At 36.2% G+C, this 12,306-nt stretch overlaps 1 protein-coding gene across 1 annotated transcript in view; it reads left to right on the top strand.

Moving 5' to 3' along the window:
• Window positions 1-5,979, top strand: part of LOC306873359 (cAMP-dependent protein kinase catalytic subunit PRKX-like) — a 43,227-nt gene extending 37,248 nt beyond the window's left edge. Inside the window, exons 6-8 of the mRNA XM_079422596.1 lie at window positions 835-892; window positions 2,211-2,288; window positions 3,124-5,979. Coding sequence (XP_079278722.1) covers window positions 835-892; window positions 2,211-2,288; window positions 3,124-3,249 — 262 coding nt within the window. The 3' untranslated portion in view covers window positions 3,250-5,979. The remainder of the gene's footprint in view (window positions 1-834; window positions 893-2,210; window positions 2,289-3,123) is intronic.
• Window positions 5,980-12,306: the final 6,327 nt, after the last annotated feature.

Genomic DNA, 12,306 nt, shown 5'->3' with positions numbered 1-12,306 from the left:
TCTTTTTATTTAAAAAAATTAAATTAATAATAATAATAATTAGGCTAACTAAGACTTGTAATAGCACTTGTTGTTGCTCTTTTGTTGGTTTTGATTGCTTCTTATGTCCTCATTTGTAAGTCGCTTTGGATAAAAGCGTCTGCTAAATGACTAAATAAATATCTGTCTGTGTGACGTCACCGCCGGAGCGTTTTTAGACAAGAATGGCTCCTGGCTTGAGGTGTTTTGTTGTTGCATGTAATAATGAACATAGCAGTCATCATTTACTCCCGACATCTGAGCCGCTGAAGACGCAGTGGATTACATCTTTGAAGGGAATGCGCCCCCCGATCTATCTGAATGCATTTATGTTCGTGCGAATCATTCGTGATCCATCCTCACCTACAGAAATAAGTATACGGTTCTTTTATGAATCTTTGCAAATTGCCTTTCCTAATCACGTGCTAGTTAGCAAGTACCACAGCTAAAGTAAACAGTATCATGAGAAAGGCTCATCACCCCATGGAAGAGAGGAGCGGGGTCAGCAGAGCTCATTAACATTTAAAGGAACATGGACTAAAAGGGCTTGCTGAAAACAGAACTGATTTTGACAGGGTGAAAAGGGTGTTGTTTTACACTACCATTGAGAAATTTTAACCAAAGTATGTTATAGAATCATGTCAACTTGTGGAAAATGGGCATCCAATGACCCCTTAAAATATTGATGTGTCTGTACTCTTAATGCCTGCCTTCATGAAATTGAGCATCTTAATTTTCTTGTTTATTAAAATAATTTAATGTTTAAATTAGGTGCATTTTAGCATATTGGTTCTCATCTTGTCTTTGTTTATCTAGGGACCTAATCAAGAAGTTTCTGGTTATTGATCGGGCAAGAAGGCTTGGAAACATGAAGGTAAGCAAGATGCTGGTGACAGATATTTTATATGGTTCTTCTTATGGTTGAGAAAAGTATTTCAGCAGGAATCGGCATCTGGGATATTTCCTTTGAGAACGCTGTATGGCTATATGACCTTTTTATAGTCATCTCAGATTCAAGACCATGTTGAAAATCTATGAATCATCTAATAAACTCTGTTTCTAGGCCAGCTATGCATCTTAATAAAGCTGCACGTGGCAAATAATAAGACCTTGATTGAGTCTTGCGAGATCTTTCTCCCAAAGGTCACAGTTTGCCACATATGTTTCCAGTTACGATAAGAAGGTTTCCTATCTGCCTAGAGGGGATGAGATGAGACTCTGGAGAAACTCCCTGGACATTTAGAGAGTGATTCTGACACAGGGTAACTCCCCACGGTACCTCCTTCCAACCCCCATCAGACGAGGTGGATACTGGGGAAAGAACTACAGACAGAGTTCTTGTGAAAAATGTTTCTGCATCTTTAGCTATAGTAATTCAAACAGTTGCGGTTTAATGGTATTTACTTTTCTAAATTGTCCTTTCAGAGGAAATAATTCAGTAACTGGCACCAGATGAAGTGGCAGCATGCGCCAGGCCTGCCATGCATAATGTGATGCATATTGTGACGGTGATATCATGGGAAATTGGAGAATGGTTGCGTCTGAGCGTCATTTTCCCATTAGCTCCAGGAATGAGCTCTGCTGAAATATGTATCTCGCTGTTCTGTTTGTTTGGGGTTTATTCCTTTTTGTCATCAAATCAGATTCAGAGTAAAAGAGAAAGATGGAAAAGCTTTTTCTAAAGGGTAGACTTCCCAGGCTAGATGCTTCTGTTGTTAATTTAGCACTTACTTTCTTTTGCTTTTTCTCCTCTGACTACATACAATGAGAGATTAAGACCCTGCTGCCTAATCACAGCTGTGTTTGCACTGTTTCCACAGCAAGGCCAGGTCCTGCTGGCAGTGCTCATTCACAAGTGCTGATATCTGTTATTCCACTTGAGTGAATGTGTACCTGTCATGGTCCCACAGTGCAATGTATGGCCCAAATTCTGAGGTTTCTAGAAGACCTCAGTAGGTTAGCATAGTTGTCCCACTTTTCTTTTCCCTCTCTAAGAAACTAAAAAGACAGACAGTACAGTGGCTGAAAGGACTGTTTGGGGTCAAATGAGAAGTGTCATGTTCAAGATTAAATGAGGTTTTTATTCTTACTGTGGTGGTTTGTCTCAAAATGTAAGACGTCATTCTACTTTAATGTTCATTTAGTTATTGTAATCTATCAAAATCTTGTTTATTATTTTTATCGTCTTCCAGAATGGAGCAGATGATGTGAAGAAGCACAGATGGTTTAAGTCAGTAGACTGGGATTCTGTGCCCTGTAGAAAACTCAAGGTAAGCATCATATAGAGCTTTAGAGCATGTCCTGTTATTAAATCTTCATTTTATGTCACTATTGATTTTTGTATGATTTCTAAGTCATTACTGGCCACATAAACCGTGACAACGCCTCATTAAATAGCGATCATCTTTTACTTTATTTACGAGTAGAATTATACAGCTTGAATATTTCCTATGTTTACTGGACATGTTCCAATTTCCCAGAAATACTTGGTAGCGGATAGTGGAAAGTTTACATGCCCATTCAGTTTGGGGTCAGTCGATTGAAAACACAGTAAAAACATTAGGGTAACACTTTAGTATAGCGACCAATTCTCACTATTAACTATTTGCTTTTTAGCATGCCTATTATTAACATATTGACTGTTTATTAGTACCTCTAAAGCACATATTCTGCATGACCATATTCTACCCAGTACCTAAACTTAACAACTACCTTGCTATTAATAAGCACCTTATTAATAATACCTTAAAATAAAGTGTGACCAATACTTGAATTCTGAAATATTATAAGATACCTGTTTGTTGTATTAATATTAAAATGTTTATTTAGCATAACTAAATATTAAATATAATTGCTTAGTTTATTCCTGTGATGACAAAGTTGAATTTTCAGCAGCCATTATACTCCAGTGTTTAGTTTCACATGATCCTTCAGAAATCATTCTAATATGCGCATTTCTTATTATTATAAATGTTGAGGAGGGAAAACAGTAATACATTTAGAAACTGTGATATATTTTTTAAAAGATTTTTTGATGAATACTGTCACTTTTGATCAATTTAATGATTCAAACGATGAATTTATTTTTTCTCATTGCTGTGACAGCCACCCATAGTTCCCAAGGTATCTCACGAGGGTGACACGTCTAACTTTGACACCTATCCAGAGGATGAGTGGAAGAAAGACACACCAGTACCAGCTAAGGATCTGGAAATTTTCAAGAACTTCTGAAAAAAAAAAAAAAAATTTAATGAATAAAAAGACAGGACTGGTAGAAGATAATGATTTAGAGCTGAAGTTTTAACCTAACCATTCAGGGGGAAGTAAAAGTATTGCCTGCTTGTCCCTGAGTCCTGCACACTTGAGAAACAGAAACAGACGTCTTCTGATCATCATTATTGTCAACATAATCATGGTCAAACATTTATAGAGGTTCAGTTCATCGCTTCAGCATCATCTAGTAAGTGATGAGCAACTTGATTCAACACTGTCCGAGTCTCTTATATTATGCAAAAGTAATGTTTTTAAAGAGTTTAAATAAGCAATATCAAGGTTCTGTTCAATGTTCTTTTTGCTGGATCAAAACAATGTCTTCGCTTATGCCTAAACATGTGTGGCTTTATATCTTAAAAAGCTTGCTGAATTAGAGCTTTAAGCCTGACAAATTTAGTTTTTCTTTTTATCTGAACTTGCTGTGTTGCTCCTTTCCTCCCACATGGTATTGCTATATAAATTTCATAACATTAGGCCTGTTTCACACTGCACTCTCGAGCAGGCAACAAAGCAAAAGCGTAACTGCAACATTATGCTTTTATACCGGCAGCATTTTTCCGGCGTAACAACCTAGCCAGCATAGCATAGTCAGTGTAAATGACAGTAATGCATTTTAAAACTGTATTTTTTTTATATAATTAAGACTACAAAATGTATAGTCTGAAATGTAATTTACATGTGGTTGGCATTATTTACATCCAAAATGTCATTAATCTACAGAACCCAAACTCCAAACTATAGCGATGACTTGGAAGTGCTGCTGTGTGTGTGTGTTTGATAATAAGTATATTTCACTCCTGTTTTTTTATTTGTATGCTGTTACCTTTTAATGTATGAAAACCCCATCAGATGAAAAAAAATGCTTTGGCAAATTAATTATTACAGTAAGTCATAATTATGAGGGGGAAAGGGGGAAATTATAAGTTAAAAAGCTAGAATTATGAAATAAGTAGTTAATTTTTGTCAATTTCAGCTGTTTCTCATTCTGACTTTATCTAAATTTTGACTTTAATGACATAAATTATAACAAGTCATGCCAGAATTCTGAAATAATTTGACTTAATTGACATAGTTTTTTCCCCCCGTAGTCAGAATTATAACTTTGAAATAAAAAAAAGGTTGTGATTAAAGTTGTGAAAAGTAGGTGATTATAATTGGAAATTGAGATTATAAAGTCATGACTCAGTTTCAATTTGTGTCATGACATTTTATAGCATAATATGAGATTTTGGACTTTTTGTTATTATTTAAAAGTTTTTGTCATTTGTATTTTTATTTCTACTTTTATCTCATTTTATCTCGTAACTCTTTTTTTTTTTTTGTCATAATTGCAAGCTTTTATTTCAGAATTATGACTTGCTCAAGTAATAATTTAGACACTTTGTCATGATTTTTTTTACCAAAGCTTTCATACATATGAGTCCCAAAATAAATGCACAGGAGTCGTCTACAGTGTGAAACAGGACGTGTTTCTGTGTTCTACTGTGCTGCTTTGTCATTCTTTTTCTAAGTATACATGCATTAGACAGATGTGTGTGACCATCTCGCTTTTTTTTTATTTTGCATCAGCACTACATTAAGGCAAGTTAAAATAAGTACAACTGCCCTGCCTTGTTTTCCATTCATCAGTGTTCATCAGTGTTGCAGCTCTGCAGTTAGATACTATTGTGCTTCATCTCAAGTTGACCACAAAAGCGCAGTTTGTGTGAACGGCCCCAAGAATCCAAAGAGCTTTTGAACACATTCCTGCCAGGATGTCAGACTAAGATCAGCAGGTGAAGTAGAGGCACAGTAGCACTTACCTAATCAAACATGACCTCACAAACCTGTAGGTAACTATAAATTAGCATTAATGCTTGTATTATGAGATGCCTGTTCACATACTTTGGCTGTTGTGCTTGATGTTCTGTATGTGTTTACTAATTGGTTAAACAATTTACTAGCCAGGTGTTTTCTAAAGTTGCCTTGGATAGTTATGGGGGTGAATTTAGCAAACAGTTTACATTGATTTGTAATGCTACTTAATATATGGAGTTTAAAAGCCTTGCATAATGGGAAGAGAATTGACTATGGTGTGAAATGCTTTAGAAATGTAGCTACTGTGTGTATGTTCCAAACAATTCTTCCTGTTTCTGGACTTCCATAGTTTTTCTTAACTGCTTTTGTCTGAAGCAGTAATCTATCATTGTAAAGTGTCTACTGAATATCATTTCTTGAAATGACTGTTCTTTTTAAATTGCAAATGCAGTTTTATACTAAGGAGAGCAACTTGCAGATTTCATATGGACTTGACAGCTTTTGGATTTGTTTTTGTTTTTTGTTCTCACTGTTTGTTGGTCATTGTTTCCTGTGTGAATAATTTTGCTGTATTCTCAATTTTTTGTGTTTTATTTTTTACATTTGTTTGAGGAAAAAAAATGTAATTTATATTGTTTGCAACAGCAAAAACTAAAATGAAGTTCTATGAACTTAAAAATTGACAAACCCAGCATAGAATTTTATACGGTTTTTAATCACACTTTTCCTTTCTTTCGTTTATCGGTACTTTCATTTTATTGCCTTATGAACATTTATGGTGTATTTTGGATGGAACAAGTGCAATGTTACCTGCAACCAAGCTGTTATAAAAACTTGAGAAAACCTGCAAATCCTATATCCATGAAAATAAACTGAACTTTTCATGTGGGCAAAACTATTTGACTAATAATCCTGCAGTTTATTCTAACTTTTCAGTGTACTCTGACCAAACTTGCTAAAGTCTTATTGAGATGGGTTGGACTCTCAGTTTGATGGAACCAAGCCATTTGCTCATTCACACCAGCCTCAGGAACCTTTTAAACTACAAGCTTAGTGGAAATTATTAGACCATTTACTGTAAGAGTCTTAATATACTCTCATTTTCCTATATACCCACGATTAATTGCTTGCCACAGTTTCATATGCTAGTATTTCCCTCAGTTGGTCCATGATTATGATTATACATGATTATGGTGTATTCATCTTTGTGTTCACTCATCTGTTTATGTTTGGGTTGCTTAAATCCAACAAATTTTGGATGTATCGCCATTTGAAAGATGTTCTCTGAAGCTGCGATGTGAAAAGTTGCAGCTGCGGTTTAAATTCTGCAGCTCTTACCTGATGACACTTTTTGGCGCTGAATGATGTTCTTTCATCTCTTTTTGTCCTGTAGAAGACTTTGAAAGATTTTGTTCGTTTATTGCATCAGAGTTACTTTATTTATTAGCAAAGGATTACAGTGTCAGTGCTGCTGTGTTGGAAATAAACCTGATGTGAATTTGAGCAAAGAACATTAAAGTTGCTGAGTGTGGTGGTTTCTACTTCTATAAACCTACCATTACTCCATCGTTCACCTACATGGCTCTTACTTACCCCCTCACCTCCTGGAGTAAGCGGGTCAAAACACCCCAAAAAAAACTATGGGACGACACCTTATAATGACTGGTAACCACAGTGATCAGTGCAATTAAATGGCTTTAGGTTCTGATCTCATCAAAGAGTCCTGTCATCAGACCACCACCACACCCGCATTGAGATATTATCATATACTCCACCCATCTACCAGCTACACCTCATGCTGCCTTCACATGCTATCAGGCATGAACGGCCTCTTAAGTTGTATTTACAAGTAGGAACCTCTGAGGTTATTTTGATTTCAGAGTTGGGCAGGCCATGAACTAAGCATGGCAGTTTACTTTATATGCTAAGTTTAAGGGGGCATTTACACAACACCATTTTGAACTAAAAACAGAAAACGTATGCTTTTTTTCCCCATTCATTTACACAATTTGTTTTGGGGGCCATCATGCATATTATGTGTATTTACCACTCTCCGGCTATGTATATGCGCAAAAGCATAGTCTTTCTTAAAGTCACAGCGCCAACTACTGGCCTAGCGTGCATCATACAGCGTTTTTAGTTGTTTTTGTAGATCCATGGGAGTGAGTATCGTTTTGACAAAATTGTCATCTGTACGCAAAACTTTTTAAAAATCAAAAGAAAAACTTTTCTGTTTTTAGTGCAACGTTGTTGTGCAAACATACCGTAAGACTGCTTATTAGTTTTTCCCACAACATCTACATTGCTTTCTCTTGCTATTACAGTCGTGTATATTTACATATCAATAACCATTTGATGTACAGTATATTTGAATTATTTTACACAAAAGAACCGCATTTATTTTACCGAAAATTCTAGCGCTGTTATTGTTGTGTGAGTGATGTTTATATGGTTGGCAACAAATGGGACACTACATTGGATCTGTAGAAATTTGTTGGATATTGACTAAATATCTTAAATGCATTTTGGCTTTAATAAGATTTCTGCAAGCAATGAGCAAAAATGAACCTGGTGTTCTCCATGATCCGTAATTTGTATTTAAACCTTCAGAATTGGGAAGTCGGAAATCAGCATGTTAAGGCAGAATTAGACAGCTTCTTGTCCATAATGCCAAACTAATCATGATATAAAGGCAGAAACTAGTTCATATAAAGCAAAAAGGGCAGAAATTGTTGTGAGAACTATTGGATATGGTGGGTTACCTTATCATAGCATGCCTTGTCCCAACTTAGAGGTCTTGATCTTCACAGCTGCATCCAACAAATAAAATCATGCATCATAATTTTGACTTATTCTGTTGAATTAGTTTGATCGTTTTATTAATGAATTTTAAAGACCCAACATTTTTATAGTTACTGTAGCTGTGTTGTACATTGTGCACACATCAGAAAGCTGTTAGTGGGCTACACCAAGCAATGTCCTTCTTTTGAAAGGAGGATTGTGTCTGTGAATGTGATCATGCTGCCTTCAGACACTTGACTTGGTTTGCATTTGGCTCTGATTTGAACTTTTTCTGTGTAGAATTATCATATGCAGGTCTTTCACTGATACACACCTGTTAGTACTTAGGAAGGGAAGCTCGCTGTCTGAGAGTGTGTCTCGGTCAATAGAAAAACAGTAATGGTTTATCCCAGATTTGGCTCACATTCAGTCTCCTGGAGTCGTGCAACTCTTTATTGTCCGTTATAAAAAACAAAACAAATACTTACATTAAAGTACATTACATAGGACCCAAAATATATAATAATATAAAAAAAGCAATGGCTTTGAACAGGTTAAGATTTTTTTTTTTTTTTTGGATGTCTGTATAACCGCATTTCTTTTGGACGTGCAGCAATATCAGACGACCTGGGAGTAAGAACAGTTTAGAACAGCAAGTTCCTGGCAAGGTATTAACTAAGTTCAAAACTAAATATCCTTTTAGGTTTTAAAGGGATAGTTTACTACTCCTTTAAGTGCACTCACTGTGAGCAGCTTCTTGGTAATTAAAGGAGCTGTAAGCGATTTCAGGCATTTTCGCTTCCATTACCAAACTCCACCCTCTCTCCAAAGACATGTCAGCAAACCTGCAAAATGAGTCATTGAATTTCAACTTACAGCAACTTTAAGTCGTGTTTATCTGATGTTTTCCAGTAATTCAGTCAGATGTGCATTGCATTGTAAGGGCTTTGATTTAAAAAAAAAAAAAAACTAAGAACAATGAAATGCGATAAAGCAGACGAAAAGCAAATCATCAGTGGATAGTTAAATCGCTTACTTCATTTCAAGCATGGTTGGGAACATACTTCTTAGAGATTTGTTTCAAGTAAACAACGAAAGCAGGCAGCTGGATATTGTAACATGAATAACTCAAAGGGCATCTGTTTCTAAGTTATGCACTAATTGCATTTCTCTGCTCATAATTTCCATATCCCTGTGCCCTTTAGCCAATCAAGGTAAACACATAATCTAATCTAACAGCATTTGCAGACTTGGAGAAGATTATTGATCAAAAGAGAATCCATGCACTGGTCTATGAATGAAGCCATCCAAGTTCAAACACATTTATATTCAAAAACTATATTTGACGAAAAAAAACATTGAGACTACCATTTCAAAACAATTCCAACTATTATTAGAGGAATAGTTAACCCAGAAATTAAAATGATCATTTACATCATACTCAATTTTATACTGAAAAATGTTTTCTATCTTCTAACTATTTTTATCCATGCAATGAAAGACAGTGGGATCTAATGTTGTTTATTACACAGAATAAAGAAAGGCGGTAACACTATATTTCGATAGTCCACTTTAGGCATTCTACTAACAGTAAGTTACTTTGCAACTCCATGTCAACTAGCAGTCATTAGAGTATTTGTAGGCTTTCTGCTTCTAACACTTTATTTTGATGGGTCCACAACATACTGACTATGAGAAACTTTGCACGTATATCTCAATTTGTTCTTCTAACCCTAAACCTACCATAAAAGTCTACTCTGACAGTTAGTAGACATGTACAGTACCCTCCATAAGTATTGGAACAGTAAAGACAAAATTGCTCTGTTGGCTGTGGAGTCAAGACATTTGCAAATATGATTAAAAGATGAATATGAGACAAAACTACAGAATGTCACATTTTATTATCAGCCATTTCAACAAATATATGTTTTACCAAATGAAAAGAACAGCACTTTTAGTTCATCACACTCATTGATGTGAGCATAAGTATTGGGACAATTAAACATAAGGCAGATATAAAAGATTAAAAGCTATTATTTAGTTGCAGATCCCTTGCGCACAATCACAGCAGTGAGTCTGGGACCCAGACATCACCAGACTCTTGGTCTCATCCTTTGAAATGCTTTTCCCAGCCTTTAATGCAGCCAATCCCAATTGTTGCTTGTTTTGGGGAGTTTCTGACTTTACTCTCCAGCTGTTGAAATTCATGTTCATTTGCATTTAAATCTGGAGATTGACTTGGGCGATCTAAGACTTTCCATTTCTTTGCCCTTATAAATGCCTTGACTGAACTGGCAGGGTGTTTGGGGTCATTGTCCTGATGCAATATGAAGCACTTCCCTTCTGGTGGCATTTTCTTGAATATTGGTAGGCAAGATGGTTTTGTACCCTTCCAAATTCATTCTGCTACTGTCATCATACATTAAGTCATCAGTAAAGTTGAGAGGGCTTGTTCCAGAGACAGCCATGCATGCCCATGCCATGACACCACCTCCACCATGCTTTACAGATGAGGCTGTATTCTTGGGATCATTTGCAGTTCCCTTTTTTTCTCCACATTTTTGCTTTCCCATCACTTAGAAAAAGGTTCATCTTTGTCTCATCGGTCCATAAACACAGTTCCAAAACTCTTCTGGCTCACCTTTGTGCTTTTTTGCAAACTCTAGTCTTGCCTTTCTATTTTTGGTGCTGGTCAGAGGTTTGCATCTTGCTGTGTAGCATCTGTAATTCTGTGTCAAAGTCTCCTGAGGACAGTAGATTGTCAGAGCATCACCCCAGCTTTCTGGAAGTTGTTGGTGATTTTACAGACACGTCTTTTAGGATTCATTTTCACAGCTTTTATGCTTTGTCTGTCATCAACTACTGTTGTTTTCTCAGCCGATCAGGTCGTTGTTGGTTGCTGGTGTCGCTGGTGGTTTCCAAACTCTTGATTTCTCCATGCCCTTTGTTTTTGCTAGAGCTCTAAGTGACTTCCTCTTTTCTTTTAGCATCCAAATTGCTTGCTTTTCTCTCAAAGTCAGCTCCCTTCATCCTGGTTTGTGTGTGTCATCATCGAATGCGAGATTCAGAATACAGAAGTAATGGATATAACTGCTACAATACATTCCCTGCTTTTAATATCTGAAGAATGAATGCAACAGGACACAGCTGATCACGTAGAAAGACTTGTGAGGCATCTGTTCCAATACTTATGCTCACATCAGATAGAGGGATGAAACTCTAAAAGTGCTGATCTTCTTAGCTGGTAAAACATCTGTGTGTTGAATCACCCAATAATAAAATGTGACATTCTGTAGTTTTGTCTCATATTCATCTTTTAATCATATTTGTAAATGTCTTGACTCCACAGCCTACAGAGCAATTTTGTCTTTACTGTTCCAATACTTTTGGAGGGCACTGTAGTTGCAAATTAATGAGAATTAGTTGACATGTAGTTACGAAGTTACATATAGTTAGTAGAATGTCTAAAGTGGACTATCAAAATAAAGTGTAACCAGAAAGTCATACAGGTTTGGAACAACATGAGGGTGAGTAATGACTACAAAAATTTAATTTTTGATAATATGTCAGTTGAAGCAAGTGGATATGCGGCACAAAACCCTGCAGTTTTGGGGACAGTTAAGGTCAGTAGATATAAGAGCCATAAAGACCATATCTAGGTCAGCCTAGAGTCCCCATTTTACCACCGGCAATGCTGTAATATTTCTTGATTAACCAGCTGTTGAGTGTAACAGCAGCTGAATTTAGAGCAGGCCTCTCTGGTGATGGTCATTGCACAAATATGCTTACTCAGATCTTAACGTCCATTTCCAGAGCCTCTGGGGAAGGAATGAACTGTAGCTCTCATGATTACAGTCTAACGGTCTGATTAGAGGGGACGTTGTTGCACGGAAATGAGAATGAAATTAGAGGGGATCTTCTTGCATGGAGAAGTAGAAGATCGAATTGAAATAATATTACATTTGATCTGTGTCTTATCCAAGTGGTGGATAAGAGCAATAGAGGAGACTTTTATATTAACATATTTATGTCTGTAACTGTCAAAATGCATAAGTATCATCACGATTTGGACTTGTACAAAAGACTGATTTAATACACTCAACGTTTCTATTTAATTAACTGTAATGCTTTTCTTGGGGCCTTATGGGTACCAGATTCCTTCACTGTTCATCCAGGGTTGTTTTGAGTGCATTGTTAATGGAATTTGATCTGACTTTATTCAGACTTTTACAGAAAAGCAGACACACATGTATAACACAAATAAATCATTTTAACGGTTGTTTTCCACAAAGTCTTCAAATAATGGCAAGGCTCTTTGTAAATGAATTGCTTGGTGGTCAGTCTGCATCATCAGATTGACTCGGCTTGGTTTTTCTTCATAATAGGGAACTGAGTGATTTGTTATGTCTCGTCTTTGTTCTTGCTTGTGAGAAATGA

This window comes from Barbus barbus (assembly GCF_936440315.1).
Source record: "Barbus barbus genome assembly, chromosome: 8".
NCBI classification, from domain to species: Eukaryota; Metazoa; Chordata; class Actinopteri; order Cypriniformes; family Cyprinidae; genus Barbus; species Barbus barbus.
Note: the sequence above shows the minus strand (reverse complement) of the source record. Positions and strands in the feature narration are given on the sequence as shown.